Source organism: Corvus cornix, chromosome 1 (genome assembly GCF_000738735.6).
Source record: "Corvus cornix cornix isolate S_Up_H32 chromosome 1, ASM73873v5, whole genome shotgun sequence".
Classification (NCBI taxonomy): Eukaryota; Metazoa; Chordata; class Aves; order Passeriformes; family Corvidae; genus Corvus; species Corvus cornix.
The window spans coordinates 116,588,147-116,606,618 of NC_046332.1; the positions used below are offsets into that span (position 1 = coordinate 116,588,147).

The window sequence follows — 18,472 nt, forward strand, 5'->3', positions numbered from 1 at the left end:
ATTTGGCACCAAATATCAGCCAAAATTTCAGCTTCATTCCGTGTCCAACACCCAAAGGTTGCCCTGAGCCTTGTTTAGAATTAAAAACCCATAACATTTGATTTTCTTCCCACCCGGAATAGGAGCGAGACTGTCACAGGTCACCCAAAACCTGGACATGTGGTAGAAAAGCAATTTGGCTTTTTTATTCCCTCAACCAAAGAGATTTCCATTGGATTTGGCCGGGATCCAGGGCTCCGATTCCTCAGCCCAGTTGGAGAATGCTACTGGGCAAACCTGCCCGTCTGGCTCGGGAGCCCCACCGAGTCATTTCGGAAAGAAAAATGTCCTTTTAAAACTCCAGCCAGTCTCAGCCTCCCCCCTTGGCCTGATTACCTGCTTAAAACTAAATTAATCTTGATTTTTCGCCCTCCGTTCATGAACATTCCAAGCTCCCAACTGCTCCTGCTGCGACGTATCCCTGTTTTTTTAGTGGATAAAGAACCGGTTTAGGTCACTCTGATGAAATGGATCTGATGCAAAAAAGCCTGACACCGTAGAAGTTCATTGGCTGAAATGAAAAATAAATAGTTATTTTGGAGAGGGAGAGCTCCGTGGTTTGGGGAATATGACATATTTTCCTCATGGAATCACTCATCCCAGTTCCTATCTTCTTTGTGGGACGTAAGATTCCAAAAACCCCAACAAATAAACATGTTTTCCAGATGAAAATGATTATTAATGGGTTATCCGAAGAGTAGCTGATGGAGAAGTGCCTTGGCTTGCTGCAGGAGATCTCAATCTAAACCTGAGAGCTGGAGCTCCAGGAGGGTTTTAAAAACTGCATCTTGGAAAGGCTGGAAAATTAAATCCGTGCTTGTATCTCCTCAGGATCAGAGGAATCAGTAAATTTTGGGGGATTTCTCAATTTCCATGGAGCGAAAGCAGGTGCAGAACACGAGAGATTGTAGCAGGCACAGTTTCTGCCATCAGGACTCTTCCTCCTGGATATCATTCTCAGGGAAAAAAATTCACTTTAAGACAAAAATCTCAAAAATACTCCAAAATAACTGGCCGGGATTTCAAATCCAATTATTTTTATTGGTCTTCCCAAGCCAGAATTTTGCTCCTTCTGTGCAGCTTCGCTTCGTGGCTGCGTTATTTGAGCACTTGGTTGAAGTTGGTTTCATTTTTTTTGACTGAAATGCACTCAAAATTATAAAAGTATGTGCAAAACAGAGGATGCTGCTCTTGAGCAGGGTCGTAAAACCAGTATTAAGCAGGCGTCCAGGTTCTGATCCAAGCCTTTGGAATGCTGCAGGGGACGTGGGATCAGATCCTGCAGTCACAAGAAGCAGAGTTTGCCAGATGGGATGGAAATAGAAAAAATCCAACAGCAATCGACTGGAAAAAAAAAAAATGGGTCAATTGATAGAGTTTAAAACAAACTCATTTCTTTAGAGTCTGGATTGATAAAGATGTGGCATTTGAAGGATGCTACAGCCAGCAGGAGGGAGGTTTGGCTGCAGGCACATGGGAATTTCCTTTGGATATTGGGAAGAAATTCTTCCCTGTGAGGGTGGTGAGGGGCTGGAATGGATTTCCCAGAGAATCTGTGGCTGCCCCATCCCTGGGAGTGTCCGAGGCCAGCTTGGAGCAACCTGGGACAGTGGAAGGCGTCCCTGCTCCATCCATCCAGAGCTGGATGATTTCTGATGTTCCTTCCAATCCAAACCATTCCATGATTTCATGGCTCAGTGTAAGGAAGGGGCTGTGCCCTGGGCGTGTGTTAGAGGACAAGGACTCTTCTCCCTCCATTCTGCTCTGAACAGGGAATTTTTCCCTAAAAAACAGAGGCCCCGAGCGATAATTTCATTTTTAAGTGACTTAGGGTGGCTTGGTTGTGTCATTAATATGAGCCAAGATTTCCGTGCAATCCCAGGGAGGCTGAGCAGCAAATCCAGCCCTCCAAAGGGATAGAAACCTCAGCAGGGATGCAGTGGGAGGAGGACAGGAGAGGAGCAGCTTTTCCCAGTGCTCAAGGTGCTCCCTTGCTCCGAGCAGCCGGAGTTGGGAATCCTCCATTGTGGAATTAACTCCATGGATGATGCTGCTCCCTGTGGGGGTTGGATTCCCAAAAAACCTTCTCTGGGATGAGGCTGAGCAGCAAACCCAGCCCTCCAAGGGGACAGAAACTCAGCAGGGATGTAATGGCAGGAGAAGGGGAGAGGAGAAAACTTTCCCAGTGCCAAGCTGCTCTCTCGCTCCGAGCAGACGGAGTTGGGAATCCCCAATTTTTATGGAATTAACCCCATGGGTGATGCTGCTCCCTGTGAGGGTTGGACTCCCAAAAAACATCCCGTGGGATGAGGCTGCGTTAGTGGCTCTGCCAGCTCCCGAAAACCCCTCTGTGCCGCGTCACTGAAGATTTCATCGAGGGTGAAAAACCTCCCGCTCCGAACGCGTCAACAGGAGAAAAATAATGGCAGAGGGCTCGGAGAACTTCCTGTCTCCGGGAGCATTCCCGCTGTAAACAGTGGCCATGCCAAGTGCTGAACCACTGCCCTCAGTCCAATAACAATAAATCTATTTTTTGGTTCTGCACGGCTCCGCTTGGACATTTTTGCAGCGGCGAGGATGAGGCAGACGCCGTCCTCAGAGCGTTTTCCCGGGTTTTTATTTTTTGCCCTGATAAAAGGGTTTCCCAGAATGTTGTTTAGGGAAAACAAAGTACCTCTCGAGATGAAAAGGTTACATAGTTTCGAGAGATCTGTTTGCCCTGCAGCTTTTTCCTTGTTGGTTTGATGGTTTTCTGTTTTTTTAATTTTGTTTTTATTTTGCTGTTTAGTTTTTGGTGCCGCCCTTCAGAACTCGTGGAGTTCTGGTCAAAATATACTGATTTTTTGGGGGGTACCTTTATTTGTTTTCCCCATATCCCAACTCCAATAAGAGCAGCTATTTTGTCACCAAAATAAAATCCTGCTGGGAGATAAATCAGGCTTAGTGCTGGCCCGAGAACTTGAGTAGGAGCGAGGATGCTGCAAATCAGTGGCTGACAATCGCTGTCAAGAGAGTCTTTTCCAGCACAGTCATGTGCAGAAACCCCCATCCGGCTGAATCAGTCTCTGTTCCCTTCCAAAAACCCTTTAGGAACAGGAAAAAATAGTAAAAATAGACTTTTTAAAAATTTTCTATTACCTTAACGCTGCGTCTCTCCACATTTTTTGCCCCCATCCTGCTTCCCAAAGCTTTTCCCACCATATTATTTCCATGCAGCCTCTCCAAATCGTTACTCCCTTCATCTCTGCCCCCTTTCCTCCCTCTCTTGATGATATTCCTGGGAGTCCCCTGGGAGAGCTGCAGCCTCTGGACACAGGGTGGGAATTCCGTGTGAGCCTTTAGCACCGGGGCAGGTTTGGGGCTCAAAAAAGGATGCAAGGAACGATCCTAAGTTCCTGTTGCCTTTTCCCACCGAACCTGCCGTGTGGGGAGGGCGAGGGAGGAGGTTCTGGAGAGGGAAGGAGGAGGGAAGCAGCTGCCTGGAGGGCTCGGAGCCATGAGAGCTCTCCGGTGGGGCAGTGCTTGGAGCCGTGTGTGTCCACATCAGTTCCCTGAAGTTCAGGGAGGAACTGAAGGAAAAGCTCTGGCAAAGCCACAAATTTTCCACAGGCTGGACTTTAGGCACAAAGCCCTGTCCATCTCCAAGGCCACGGAGCTGTCTCTGGGGGAAGTTGGCAGCTTCCAGGTTGGTAATGGCAGCGTTATCCCCCCTCCCTGGATCTCCATCGAGTGACCCCGGGGCTTTGCCGAGCTCTGGGATCAATGTGCGCTGCATTAGTGGGATGGCAGCACAGAGAGCCCTTGCTTCAAGCAAATCAGCTCCGAGGAAACAGTCCCAGGGCAGCTGCTGTGCTCAGAGAGCTGCTGGAGAAAGGAATTGTCAGGTTGGGATTGATCCGCTTCCGCTGCAGGTGGAATTCCTCACTGCTGGAATGTCACTGATGGGGATAAAAGTGCTCCTCGCTTCTCCTGGTCAGACAGGGCGTTGCTCTTCCAGGGAATCCACACCTTCCCTGCTCACCAGAGATGGAGCCTCTGCCTGTAGCCGTGCCCAGGGGTCACCACAGGGTGAGGAGAGGGTTTGTTCCCAGCTCCTGAGCTGCGCCGTGGAATCATGGAATGGTTTGGAAAGGACGGGATCATAAAGATCACCTCATTCCAACCCCTGCCATGGCAGGGACACTTTTCCCTATCCCACGTTGCTCAGAACCACATTCAGCCTGGCCTTGGGCACTGCCAGGGATCCAGGGGCAGCCCCAGCTGCTCTGGGCACCCTGTGCCAGGGCCTGCCCACCCTCCCAGGGAACAATTCCTGCCCAATCTCCCATCCAGCCCTGCCCTCTGGCACTGGGAAGCCATTCCCTGGCTCCTGGCCCTCCAGCCCTTGGAAGGAGTCAAGGACAGGGGACAGTGGCTGCAGGTCAAGGCCGACTGACCCCTCTGAGGGCCTGAGCTTGCGGCCTCGAGGGCTTGGGGATGTTTTTCAGGAGAAACCCCCTCAGAAATCCACCTGGACTGGGGGAATGGGAGAGGTGAGAGATGCAATTTTGGACTGAAGCGTTTGGATCCAGCCTGGATCCCACTTCAGACGGATAAATCCGCTCGTGAAGCTGGGCCTTAACCTTGCCACGTCTCTGTCATCCCTATAAAGTCTGGGGGATAATTTCTACCTCAAAAAGCTGATGAATGGTCTGAAATTATAGCTGGGCTCAGGACTATTATTAGGCTTAAGGATCCCAAGGCATTTTCAGTGAGAAGGTGGGAACAGCTTTGCATTGGAGCCATTTCATCCCAAACTGTCCTTTCCACCTGCTGTTCCTGTTTTTCCCTTTCCCCTGAACTCCTCAGCGGTGACACAGCAGCCAGGACAGTTTGTGGACAGAGCTGGATGCACTTTGTGGAGGCCAGGTCATTTCTGACCTAGCTCTGGTCTAGATGAGCACTTCATTTAAAACAGAAATTATTTCACTCTGAGGGAAAAAAATCAAAATTCCCTGATATTTACATCCCAGCTCAGAAGCAGAGATTCAGGTTTTGGGGTAGCCCAGGCATAGAAGCATCTGAAATTTCCATTAGAGACATTTTTGGGGAAAGAATAATTTCAGCCTCTGTGAATCTGTGTTGAAACAATGTGTTTGTGGAAATTGAGTAGCTGTATTTCAAGCCTTGAAATATTTTAATAATAATTATTGCTTCTAAAGACTCCAGCTGAGATCTCCTTGTGCTGCCACTTGTGCAGGGGCCAGGCACCCCAAGCATTTCATTCTTTCTGTGCTGTAATTATTGTCTCCACCCAGGTTCATGAGAATTTTATAGTGGTTGCTGCAGCCACTCCACTTAGAGGTAGAAGCTGCTTGGCTTTTCCATTAAAAGGTCTTCCTTCCTCCCCCTCGCTCCATGGATTTAAGGCTTTCATCCCTTTTGGAAACTTGATCTGCAGGCTTCCAGTCTCAGGCAGCATCCCACCCCAAAAATGCAGCTCCAGCAGGTCACTGGGGTTGTCTTTGAGGGCAGAAAGGGAAACCATCCAAGAGATTGGGGTAACTCTGGTGCAGAGACATCCACAGAAACCACCTCCACCACAAAGCCCGAAACTGGGCTTTCCACAGGACCTCAGGATGCTGAAACACAAATCATGGTCCTGGCAGCCAAATTCCTCCCACAGCTCCAAATAGTCCCACTGTGGAATTGGCCATCACCACACAGGGCATTCCCAGTGGTTTGGTCTTGGGGGTTGTTGGTGTTGGCAGACAGAGGTGACTCATGGCTGTGCCAGCTCCTGGGTGTCACCCTGGGGTGGCTTTTGTGCCCCTGTGCCCCTGTGCTCAGGTGAGAGCCCACCTGCAGAGCTGCCCCAGCCCTGGGACCAGCACAGGGAGGACGTGGAGCTGCTGGAGAGAGGCCGGAGGAGGCACCAGGATGAGCAGAGGGATGGAGCAGCTCTGCTGGGAGGAAAGGCTGCGAGAGCTGGGATTGTTCAGCCTGGAGAGGAGAAGCTTTGGGCTGAGCTCAGTGTGGCCTTGCAGGGCCTGAAGGAGCTGCAGGAAAGCTGGAGAGAGACAATTCCCAAGGCATGGAGGGCCAGGAGCCAGGGAATGGCTTCCCAGTGCCAGAGGGCAGGGCTGGATGGGAGATTGGGCAGGAATTGTTCCCTGGCAGGGTGGGCAGGCCCTGGCACAGGGTGCCCAGAGCAGCTGGGGCTGCCCCTGGATCCCTGGCAGTGCCCAAGGCCAGGCTGGACATTGGGGCTTGGAGCAGCCTGGCACAGTGGGACGTGTCCCTGCCCATGGCAGGGATGGCACTGGATGGGCTTTAAGGTCTCTTCCACCCCAAACCATTCTGGCATTCTGCTGTAGGGCATCCTGTCTTCAGAGCCCTCCTCTTTTTTATGTCCTCTTTTGTTTATATCCTCTCCGAGATTCTCAGAGTTATTTTCCTGCCTTCTGCCACAGCTCCTTCCTGATCCATGGCCACAACCATTTCCTACCCACATCCAGGATCTCCTGCTACTCAACTGCCACATATTTGTATTCTCTAAACAGAACAAACTGTGCTTTTGTGGCATCTCTACTCAAGCACATTCACAGGAAAAATCCCATGAAGGTGGCAGAAGCAGCAACCTGAGAGAGGGAGATCACAGGAATCGAGCTGAGACTCCTCTCTCCCAGCACAGCCATGAGCTTTTGCAAGGAATGCACACCCAACCCGAGCTGCTGGAGGAGGGAAAGGCCATCAGGTGCCACCAGGCTGCCCTTTTCCACCCTCGGTCTGGCTGTCAGGGAAGGGATTAACACAGGGTGGTGTCATCACCACGCACACAGCCTGGGGAAGTGAAACCCCTCAGCAGCACAGAAGCGAAACTGGCTGCACACAAATTGTCAAATTCAAGTGTAAACATCTGTGTCCCCCCCGCCCCCCCCAGAAAAAAAAACCCCACAGACAGAAAAATCGTGGCTGTTTCAGTGAGCTCGGTCCCACCCTTGCAACGCTTGGCAGGGTGAGCAATCCCTGTCCTGCAAGGGAGAGGCTTCTGAGGGCTCCAGGTGAAATGCTGAAGGTGGTGCTTGCTCCAGGAAGGGACAAAAAGCGGCATTTGGGTAGAAATGGGATTTTAAAAGTGGCACTGACACGTTTCTGGGATGCTGGGTGTTCATCCCATCAGGTTAAAGTTTCTCTGAGGAAAGGGGTTTGAATGTTGGTACCTCAAAAGAGGGAAAAAGCGACTTTGGAACCTCCCTCCCATCTCCTCGAGGGAGCTGAGCTTTCAGGGAGCAGCCCCAGACTCCTCCAGGGAAGCTCCCCAAGATATTTGTGCTCTTTTGGTATCCTGGGGTCCGCTTGAAACTCCTCTGAGCATCTCCCAGAGTCTTTTCATCCCTTGATTCTGCCACTTGGCAGCAGCCCTGGCCTCCTGCAAGGAACCTGCCTGTGATGACTTTTCTCTTTTCATGGAACCTGAGACTCCTCCCAGGTGTTTTTTTTGGGGGTATATTCACATCTCCTGCACAGAATTGAGATCCCAGGTAGCAGCAAAACTCAGGGCCTGAGTCAGCTTGGTTTGAACAGCTGGAAAATAACACCGAGTGCAGCAGCAGCTTCCTGGGTCAATATTTCATGTCTGCAGCTCGGGATGATATTTTTGACTTCTGGAAGAAGCAGACTGGCAGGGAAAATCTCCACCTGAGTGACAGGAACTTCCCTTATCACCCAGATAAGGTAAAATTCAGTTTGAGTGCCTGCTGAGCTTGACAACGTCTCTATTAACGTTGCTTGATTTCAGTGATGTAATTTGGGTTGCTCAATGTAATTCCTGTGTTGCCTCGGGTTAAAAGTGCCACAATAATTGGTGCATTTTGGCTGAGCACCCTCATTTTGGCTTCACCAAAATAATTGAAAGGATTCCACCCCAAGACACAACCTTCTCCTGGCCTCCCGGCTCTGGGAATCCCACAGCAGCTCTGCTGTTTTCCACCCCAGCAATGGAGTTGGCAGCCAGGAAAAACCATGGAGAATGGGAGGAAAAGAGTGTGGAGGGCATGTCTGGAGTGCTGCAGGGAGCTGGGAAGGAAAGGGAAAAAGCCAGTATCAGGCATGTTTCTCCAGGAATGAGCTGCTTTTGCACCTTTATTGTCAAAAAAAATTCAGGATTTGGGAGCTGGGGAGGAAAGGAACAGGGAAAAACCAGAAGCAGACATATTCCTGCAGGGGTGAGCTGCTTTTCCACCTTTATTGTCAAAAAAAATTCAGGATTTGGGAGCTGGGGAGGAAAGGGAAGGGGAAAAGCCAACACCAACAATATTCCTGCAGGGGTGAGCTGCTTTTCCACCCTTATTGCAAAAAAAAAATCAGGATTTGGGAGCTGGGGAGGAAAGGAACAGGAAAAAAACAGAAGCAGACATATTCCTGCAGGGGTGAGCTGCTTTTCCACCTTTATTGTCAAAAAAAATCAGGATTTGGGAGCTGAGAAGGACAGGAAAAGGAAAAAGCCAGCAGCAGACATATTCCTGCAGGGGTGAGCTGCTTTTCCACCCTTATTGCACAACAAATCCAGTATTTCTGGGGGTTCCAGTTCGCAGCAGGACCCCTTTTGGCCCCACAGAAATCCAGAACAAAACACTTACTGATTTAGAGCGCTGGAGATTTCATTCTGGGTAAGGAGATGCTGTGTAAACACAGAGAGAAGAACTTCCTGGAGTGAGGCACTCGGCAGAAACGTTCCCAAGCACGGGTTTATCTGAGCCAGGCTGCTCTGGAAGGAGGGAAGGGCTTGTATTTCCCAAATTTCCAGCTTGACACATGCTTAAACCCTAAAAAAAATCCATCAAAACACACAAGCAGCTCCGTTTCCCCCTGTGACTGATTTGGATGGGGAGTTTTGGAATCGTGGAATGGTTTGGGTTGGAAGGGAACTTAAAAATCATCCAGTGCCATGGGCAGGGACACCTTCCACCACCCCAGGCTGCTCCAAGCTGGCCTTGGACACTTCCAGGGATCCAGGGGCAGCCACAACTTTTCTATGCCAAGGCCTCCCTCTCTCACAGGGAATTCCTTCCCAAAAATCCCATCTAACCCTTCCTTCCTCCATCTTAAACTATTCCTGTCCCTCCATGCCTTGTCCCAAGTCCCTCTGCAGCTGTTTTGGAGCCCCTTTAGGCACTGCAAGAGGCTCTAAGTTCTCCCTGGAGGACTTTTTTGGGGCCACCACCCTCATTTGGGTGTTGGGACCGTTGGTCTGCGGTGGTCACAATTAAACCATTTCCAGCTCGGAGCAGCTGAGGTCAATAACAGCTTTATTGCATATTTAAATCCAGTGGCCTCTGTGGTGCTGCTGGTAAACAAATCACGGTGTTTTTTCGGATGCCTCTTGCTCCAGCTGCAGCTGTTTGGGTTTTTTTTTTTTTTCTGACGAGACAGCAGCAGATCAAACAGAAGAGGCAAAGTTTTATTCTGTGCCAAAGCATCACTGGTGGCAGGAGAAAAAAAGCCACCACCTGAGCACAGAATTTTGCCTCGTGCAGGCTTTGAACACCTGCAAAACCCTTTCACTCCTGGGATGAGCAGCAGTTAACTCATGAAGGGTCAAGTGATATCAGCCCTTCTCATCCTGTGGATCATATTTGGAGTGCTCAGAGATAAGAACCAGCCACAGTTGGCCCCAGTGTCTGGGAGCTGACGTTGGGGGATGGATATGGAACGTGTGGATGGCATCCTGGAGATGTTTAAATGCAGGAGAGCTCCTGGCTTTGGCAGAGAGCCAGGGAGACGCTGTAGGGAACCATAAAGATGGGGAAAATGGATCATTTAGCGTGGTTTAATAGCGGTACACAGGGGCTAAAAAGTAGAAGCTGGATTTAAAAAAAAACACAAAATAAAATGATCATCATTCTTCCTAGAACCTGGAATTCTCTCCCTAATAGCACAGAAATGGCTGTAATGTCATTTGTGTTGCATTTGTGCCTTACATTTCATAGTTTTCCACCTGTACCTTTTGTCCTTGTCAGCACAGACATTCTCAGCTGCTTTCCTTCTTTTTTTTTCTTTCTTTTTATCTAATAATTCACTGCAACAATTTTTTAAAAAGGAAAAGAAACCCCCAACCAACCAAACCAAATTTAATGGCACAAATGTTCATTAGAACAAAGCCAAAAAGTAAAAGGCAGTGACTACACCGACCTCATCATCCCTTTGCCTGCCTTTTTCTCCCCCTTCCACACCCAAATTTCTGAAAGTTTCACTCCATTCTTTCCTGTTCCCATTGGGATCACCCTTTATCCATGGAGTCAATGGCTTTGTCTGCCAGAGAAAGAAGTGGATCAAAATGAAGTGAGAAGTTCAAGTTGCGGCCTCTTTTCCCAACAGTTCTCACTCCCTTTTCCATCAGCCCATGCAGCCACTTTTATTTGAAGTGTTCCTCCCCCCTGCAGCCCCAGCTGATGGTGACGCTGCTCGGGGATGACTCAAGCAGGACACAGGAGCTTCATGTGACCCTGGTGTCACCCGGGGTTCATTCTTTCCCCCTTGGTTCCTCTCAGACATTCCCAGGGGCCGCAGCTCACGAGCCTCTTGCTCCCTCTAGAGCTCTTCAGGGCACTTTGGAGACCACTGAAATCCTGCTGGATGGGAGCTGGTTCTGCTCCAGCCTCTGGAGGTGGGATGGACACGGAATGGGGGCTTCAGATTCCTGGTTTTCAGTGCAGGGCACAGGCAAAACACCATCAGATGCTTCAGTCTTGGGAGTTGATCATGGAGTCATGGAATGGCCTGGGTTGAAGGGACAATAGCACAGAATCCCAGGATCCCTGAGGCTGGAAAAGCCCTCCCAGCCCAGCCAGGCCCAGCTGTGCCCGATGCCCACCTTGTCCCCAGCCCAGAGCACTGAGTGCCACCTCCAGCCCTTCCTGGGACACCTCCAGGGATGGGCACTCCACACCTCCCTGGGCAGCTCTTCCCAAGGCCTGAGCTCCCTTTCCACAGGGAAATTTTTCCTCATATCCAATCTAAACCTCCCCTGGCCCAGCCTGAGGCCGTTCCCTCTCCTCCTGCCAGGTAGAACTTTGTGCTTTGTGCTTCCTCTGAAGTCCTCTCAGTTTTGCTCAATCTCAAGGGACCTCCTGAGCAATCCTGTGTAGTCATGTGGGGACAACTCAGAATCCATCTGAGGTTTGGAGTGCCCATCCCTGGAGGTGTCCCAGGAGTGCCTGGAGGTGGCACTCAGTGCTCTGGGCTGGGGACAAGGTGGGCATCGGGCACAGCTGGGCCTGGCTGGGCTGGGAGGGCTTTTCCAACCTCAGGGATTCTGGAATTCCGTGGCTTCAGCTGCCAAATCAGTGACACTTGAGGGCACTTTCGAGGTCCAGTCTCTATCAAGCCCCCCAACAGAGTGTCCAGACAACATTTCCAAGCTCAGCCTTGTATCCCAGCCAGGACTGCCACTGTTTCCATTGCTTTTTCTGGAAGGGTTCTGACCTTACAGCTCTTACAATAACAAACATTCCCAAGCAATTTTTCCTCCCCTGGTTGGGAGGGAAGAGCTGATGGAAGCAGTGAGTCCTGGGTTGTGCCCTCACACATTTGAGGCCTTGATGTTCGTGGGAAGGGTTTCCAAAGGCAGAGGCCTGTCCAACCTCTGGAGAATTTCATCCTTGTGCTCACCAGGTGCCTGGTATTAGGAACCACCAGGGATAGTTCCAGAGAGAAACGGGGTCTCAAGTGGCTCTTGCACCCCAAAACCCCTTTCACCCCCTTCAAAGACTCCCAGGATGACCCAGGAACGATTGGCTTCCATCCAAAGAGACCTGAGCTGATTTCTGGGTGGTTTTCCACAGATTTATGGGAATGTTGAACCCAGAGGCTCTCAGATTTTGATGTTAGCTCATGCTGCTGGCTTGCTGTGACTGCTGTGACACTTTCAGTGTGACTCTCGGAGGCATCCAAACAAGGCCAGAGTTTCACGATGACTTTTGGGGGTGTTTGGTCCATTTTTCCAGTCACCAGCAAGGTCAGGACCTCTCTAAGTCAGTTTTGGGCAATCTGTCTGTGCAGACACACTCTGGGTGTCTTAGCAAGTGTTGTTGGAAATAAAATCTGTATCATCACACATCAAAGCCAGGAGGAGACATTTATGGCCCTGCTGTCATCCCAAACCAGGAATACCCATAAACCCCACATTTGACTAACAATCCCTCCAATCATAACCTGTGTTAACCAGCCCCATAAATGCTGAATAATGCAGGAGCGATAAAACCACTTAATAAAGCTGGATGGAAATAGGACAGAAGAACCAGGGAATAAAACCTGGGCAGAATTGTTGGTGAGTGACACCCAGGTTTATGGTTCCACGGGCTGTGGTTAACCAGGATGTGGTTAATGAGCAGTCTGCTGGCAGCAAGGAGTAACCCAAGTGTCTTCTTGCTCCTGCCAGCTCGTGTCACAGCCCCACACGGGCTTGGTGGAGTCTGTTCTGTAAAAAAATCCTTTAAAAAATGGAATCCTGCTCCCTCTTCTGCTTTATTCTGCTTTTGTAGCCTGGTAGTGTGGCCACGTTGTGCTACATTGTTATTGGGGGTTTTCCTGCAGTTGTTTTCGAGATAGAAACTTCTCCAGAGCCTTCTAAAGAAATAAATTGACTCCCTGCTTTAACAGAGCAGTTGTCAAAATAAACCCCAGACTGGGAGCAAGATGGAAATGCTGCAGCTTAGTCCAGAGGACAAAGTATATTTTTAAATTCTCTCTCTGTTTTAGTGGTAAGTGTTGTATTTAGTGATACAGGGAATTATATTTTGGAAAGGAGGAAGATCCCTGTACGGGCCATTCACTTGAGAGCTGCGCTGGATGATCCTTGTGGGTTTCTCCCTCTTTGTTATTCTGGTTTAACAGACTGGAATTATGGCCACGTTGTGCTACATTGTTATTGGGGTTTTTCCTGCAGTTATTTTCGAGATAGAAACTTCTCCAGAGCCTTCTAAAGAAATAAATTGACTCTGTGTTCTAGCAGAGCAGCAGGTGTCAAAATAAACCCTAGACTGGGAGCGAGGTGGAAACACTGCAGCTTCGTCCAGAGGACAAAGTATATTTTTAAATTCTCTCTCTGTTTTAGTGGTCTAGCTGTTGCATGTAGTGATACAGGGAATTATATTTTGGAAAGGAGGAAGATCCCTGTACAGGCCATTCACTTGAGAGCTGCACTGGATGATCCTTGTGTGTCCCAGCTCAGAATTCTCTGTGATTCTGTGATCTACAGGTGCCTCTCTGATGGGTGATAAAGCTTTTGGGAGGGAATTTATCAAACTTTATTACTGATGCCTCATCTGCTGTGCAGGCAGGGAAAGAAGAACAAAGCTGTAAAGCTTTATCACAGAATTTGCTATTTAAAGGATGTCAGGAGCTCAGCCATCCTTGCTGGGGGAGATGTAGGCCCTGAGAGAGGGATGTGAAGTGATGTTTACAATTCCATCCATCTCCAGGACTGCTGTTTAGCGAGGATGTGGGAAGACCCTGGGATTTGCAAGGCTTTCGTTCAGCTTCTGGTGGTGATTCCAGCTTAGAGCCGGGTTTAGCTGCAGCAGCCAAGTGGCTCCATCCTTGGCTTCCTGTGAGATCCTGGCCAAGATTCTTCACCTCCCCACAGCTCCTCCTCCCCAGGGCAGGGGTGGGAGGCTGAGTCCCAAATCCCCAGGGATGCGATGAGGACAATTTGCAGGAGCAGGTTTGTGATGTCGCTGCAGCGCCGGAGCGGGAGCTGCGCTAAGGGCAGGGCTGAACTGCCAGGGAATGCTCCTTGGGAAGGGGAATATCGCTGCTACAGGCAGGCACTTCTGTTTCCATTTCCCTTCAAATTTAGCCTCATTTGTAGAGCTCACTGAAGCAAACTATAAAAATGGGTGGAAGGGAAGAAACCCCACATTCAGGTGGGGAAATGAGGGAGGAGGATCCTCCAAAGGAGCAGAACCTCAATTTTCTTACAACAATTCCTGCTTCTCCAACTCGGGGTGATGTCCCCTGAGGTCTCTGGCTGATAACAGAGATTCCTGTCAGCCTCTGAGTCCTCTGTGATGCTGAGATAACGATGCTGAAGCTGCTGCCAGGCAATGGTTTTCTTGCTGCCAAGGCCAACACCATCATTTGAGGTCTTATCAAAGATGCAGAATGTTACCTCTGTTCTTCAAAAAACGCCAGGAGTAAATCCAGGGGCAGCAGTTCTTTTCCCAGAGCAGAGCCATCCCATGCACAGAACGATCTGGAAAACACCTTTGCAGTTTTCTTGGTGAATAATAGAAGAACTGAGCTTTATACTCTGCTGTAGCTCCATTAAATGTTTTAATTCTCTGTGGACGAGCTGTAGGGATTTTTTTTAATTTTTCCATTCCCTTCTTTCTTGGCACTGCAGTAGCAGCTGATTTTCAGAGGGCTCTGCTTCACAATATGGAAGTGATCTCCTGCTGGCCTCAGCCACAGAGTGTGGGATTTTACAACCTGCCTGGGGGATCTGAGCACCCACTTCTCTTTCATTTTAACAAGAGCTGTTGCTCAGATTCCCGTGGCACTTTTGGAAAAGCCAGCCACGATTTCCCAGCCTCCCTGAACGAACTCCCTTCAGAAAGCACAGATAACACCCCAGCGTCAGGAATATCAGATAAACCCTGACTCTTAAGGGGTAACCTCCTTTTTTTTTTTTTTTTTTTTCACAAACAGAGTGTAGGTGATTTAAATACAAATTAATTTTGTTTCCCCAAAAGCTTTGAGCAGTTGCCACGGAGGGAATGAATCCAGCACCAGGATTCTACACCCCATAAAACCTTTTAGTGCCTTGCAGGGTGTTCAAGCTCCACCAGAAATGTGGAGTTTGCTTTTCTCAACACTTGCTCAGAGATTTTTTTGCTCAGTAACAATGTCTTTTTTTTTCCTGTTGCAGGGAAAAGCTTCACTCTGACTATCACGGTGTTCACAAATCCTCCCCAAGTAGCCACGTACCACAGAGCCATCAAGATCACCGTGGATGGACCTCGGGAACCCAGAAGTAAGTGAGCTCAGGAGAGAATTTCCAGAGGGATAAACTGATTGAATGTAGGGGCTCATCCCCATCCTCACAAAATCCAGTGCATGTGGAGAAATGGGAATGTTTTAAGCTTTACAAATGGTTTTAATTCTGCCTTCCTGAGGTTTTCTTTTTCACTGGTGTCCAGCTGATCCAGTGACTTGCATTTCTGAAATATCCAGCCAGGCATGGCTTGGCTCGTCTCCAAGAGCTGACAGAAGGGATGCTGGTAAAAGGTGGGCAGTGAATACCTTGCACATCATTTCTTGCTTTTCAGATGTTAAGAGGATTTTAAAGCATTGGAAACCAATATGGGCATTGATCAAACCCTTCAGGCTCAGCCACCCTGCAAACAGGAATAAATCCCATGGTTGCTGCTTCCTGGAGTTCCCTGAACCTCAGCTTGGGACAGCTTGGGAGCTCCCATCTATTTGTACAGACAGCAAATCCTTCCTCCTTTTCTTTCTTTCTTCCCTTTTTTAAAGGAATTAAGCACAAGGAGGAGCTGAAGGATTTGACATTCCCAGGAAATGCCCGAGCCTTGCACACAGGTGGTTGTTTTGTCCAGATGCTGAGGACAGACAGTTCTGTCTGGGTGAAATGGAGTGAGGGTGGAGCAGATGTGCGAGGAGACATCACAGAATCAGGGAATAGTTTGGGAAGGAAGGGATCTTCAAGATCATCTCATTCCAACACAAACCATGGCAGGGACACCTCCCACTGTGCCAGGCTGCTCCAAGCCCCAATGTCCAGCCTGGCCTTGGGCGCTGCCAGGGATCCAGGGGCAGCCCCAGCTGCTCTGGGCACCCTGTGCCAGGGCCTGCCCACCCTCCCAGGGAACAATTCCTGCCCAATCTCCCATCCAGCCCTGCCCTCTGGCACTGGGAAGCCATTCCCTGGCTCCTGGCCCTCCATGCCTTGGGAATTGTCTCTCTCCAGCTTTCCTGCAGCTCCTTCAGGCCCTGCAAGGCCACACTGAGCTCAGCCCAAAGCTTCTCCTCTCCAGGCTGAACAATCCCAGCTCTCGCAGCCTTTCCTCCCAGCAGAGCTGCTCCATCCCTCTGCTCATCCTGGTGCCTCCTCTGGCCTCTCTCCAGCAGCTCCACGTCCTTCCCGAGCTGGGATCCCAGCGTCTCTGCCGGTCACCAGAGGCAATCGTTGGCCTCAGTCACTACCCTGAGTGGGGCATTTGCATATTGTTATCAAAATGTAAATTGAGGTTTGGGACGAGCTTTTTGCTCCCCTCCCACACTCTTGGCAGAAGTTCTGGATGTTGCTTAAGTGGAATTGTCCCGGGAGAACAGAGCAGCAGGACCCAAACACCCTCCAGGGAATGAGACTCACAGCTCGGGGCTGCTTAACCAGGAAAGAAATGTTTGAAATTTCAGCTAAAATAGCTTAGAAAACTCAGGTTTTCTTCTGGAGCCTTCATTTGCCTGAGTTGCATCATGATCCATGGTTTTAGTGGAAAAATTTGACCTATATTTTTTGGATTTGAGGACAGGCCTTAAAGCAAATACTCTGTCAGGGTAAGGCTCCTTATTTACTTATTCTTATTTCTTTGGTTTGTTGTTTGGGGTTTTTTATTTAAATTGTGGTTGAATTGTCCCTGAAAAATATCCTCAGTGAACCAGGCAGCTGTGCACATAAAAAAAGCTATTTGTGTATGCAAATTCCAGATTTGCATATGCAATCACCTGGGCATGCTCACGGTTTGCAGACAGCAAATAAACTTCAGTTCTTTGAATATGCATCTGCTTGAAACAAAATCCTCCTGCAGGCAAACCTGCTGCTGGAAATTGATTCTTCAGTTGGGAGAAGAGTTAATATTTAATAAGATTCTGCATTTTAAAAAGGAACTGGAGATATGATCCATACGGAAGCAGCACACGGATCTGCCCGGCCCAAATGTATGCAAAGGCTTCCTTGGAGTTAATATCCCTTGTTTGAGGCAAATCAGCTGCACAGTGAGGGAGGTTTTAGGGATCTCCTGAGGAAAGGTTGGACTCCCACCGGAGGAATTCCCCCCAGTAGGAATTCACAGCTTTTTTATTGCTGAGTCACTCGTGACACAGTATAGAAGGGACTGTGGAATCATGGAATGGTTTGGGTTGGAAGGGACCTTAAAAATCATCTCATTCCACTCCCTGCCATGGGTAGGGACACCTTCCACTGTCCCAGCGTGCTCCAAGCCCTGTCCAACCTGGCCTTGAATTCCATTAGGGATGGGGAGTCCACAACCTCTCTGGACAACCTCTCCCAAGGCCTCCTCACCCTCACAAACAGGAATTCCTTCCCAATATCCCATCTAACCCTGCTTTCCTTCAGTTTAAAACCATTCCCTCTTTTCCAGTCACTCTCTGCCTGCATAAGAAGTCCTTCTCCCTCCTTTTTATAACCCCTGCAAGGGGCTCTGAGCTCTCCCTGGAGCCTTCTCCTCTCCAGGCCAAACACCCCCAGCTCTCCCAGCTTTTCCAATGATTATATTTCGCTCCCTTCATTTTTAAGTGGGCTTCAAAGTCCTCAAATTTTACTTCTCACCGAGGTTTCCAAATCAGAGCCACAGCCATGACCAGTGCAGTGTCTCTTCCCTAAATACCTTTGATGGAGACATGGATTGGGCCTGGCTCCCCCACAGGATCTGTGGTGAGCCCTGTCAAACCAGCTGTGGACTGAAGGGATTTAGAAGGATATCAGCCTTCTTGGATTGGGATGGGATTCAAAAACTGCTGGATTAGAGTGGTTTTGTTTCAGTAATCAATATTTGGGAACATTCCCACAGATCCATGACTCACTCACTTGAGCTGAAGGAATTCCAAACAGGCAGAGATGTGTTTTCTCCTGATTCACCAGAGATCTGTGGAAATAATGGGAATAAAATGAGATCCTGATGTCTTCCAGAGATCTAGAAAAAAAACCTGCTGAGGTCCAAAACTGGCTCCAGGGAGAAATTTTGATTCATTTTCTAAAACCAACTCCAGCGAGAGTTTTTGATCCATTTCCTTTGTGTTTGTGATGGTTCTCAGACAGCCTGGATTCCAATAAGTGCAAGGGGCCAGGGAAGGTTCAGATCAAGGATTAGAAACAATTTTTCCCTGCCAGAGTGGTGAGGCCTTGGGATGAGCTGCCCAGGGAGTGCTGGAGTCACTGTCTCTGGGAGTGCTCAGGAGGAGTCTGGATGTGGCCCTTGGGGACAGGCTTTGGGGTGCTGCTGGTGCTGCTGGGGTGGCACTGGGTGATCCTGGAGGGCTCTGCCCACCTTTCTGGGATTCTGTGACTTTTGGGCTCCCTGGGATATGTGGAGGTGACAATAGGTGACAATAGCACTGTCCCAGGGCCACCTTTGCTCTGCACAAAGGCCTGTGGACATGGTGTTCCTGCACATCCCATTATTCACTA

General features: G+C 49.3%; 1 protein-coding gene across 1 annotated transcript in view; it reads left to right on the forward strand.

Moving 5' to 3' along the window:
• Positions 1-18,472, forward strand: part of RUNX1 (RUNX family transcription factor 1) — a 157,236-nt gene that overhangs the window by 90,434 nt on the left and 48,330 nt on the right. The window contains 1 exon segment of the mRNA XM_039553617.1: positions 14,951-15,055. Within this exon segment, the coding sequence (XP_039409551.1) occupies positions 14,951-15,055 (105 nt within the window).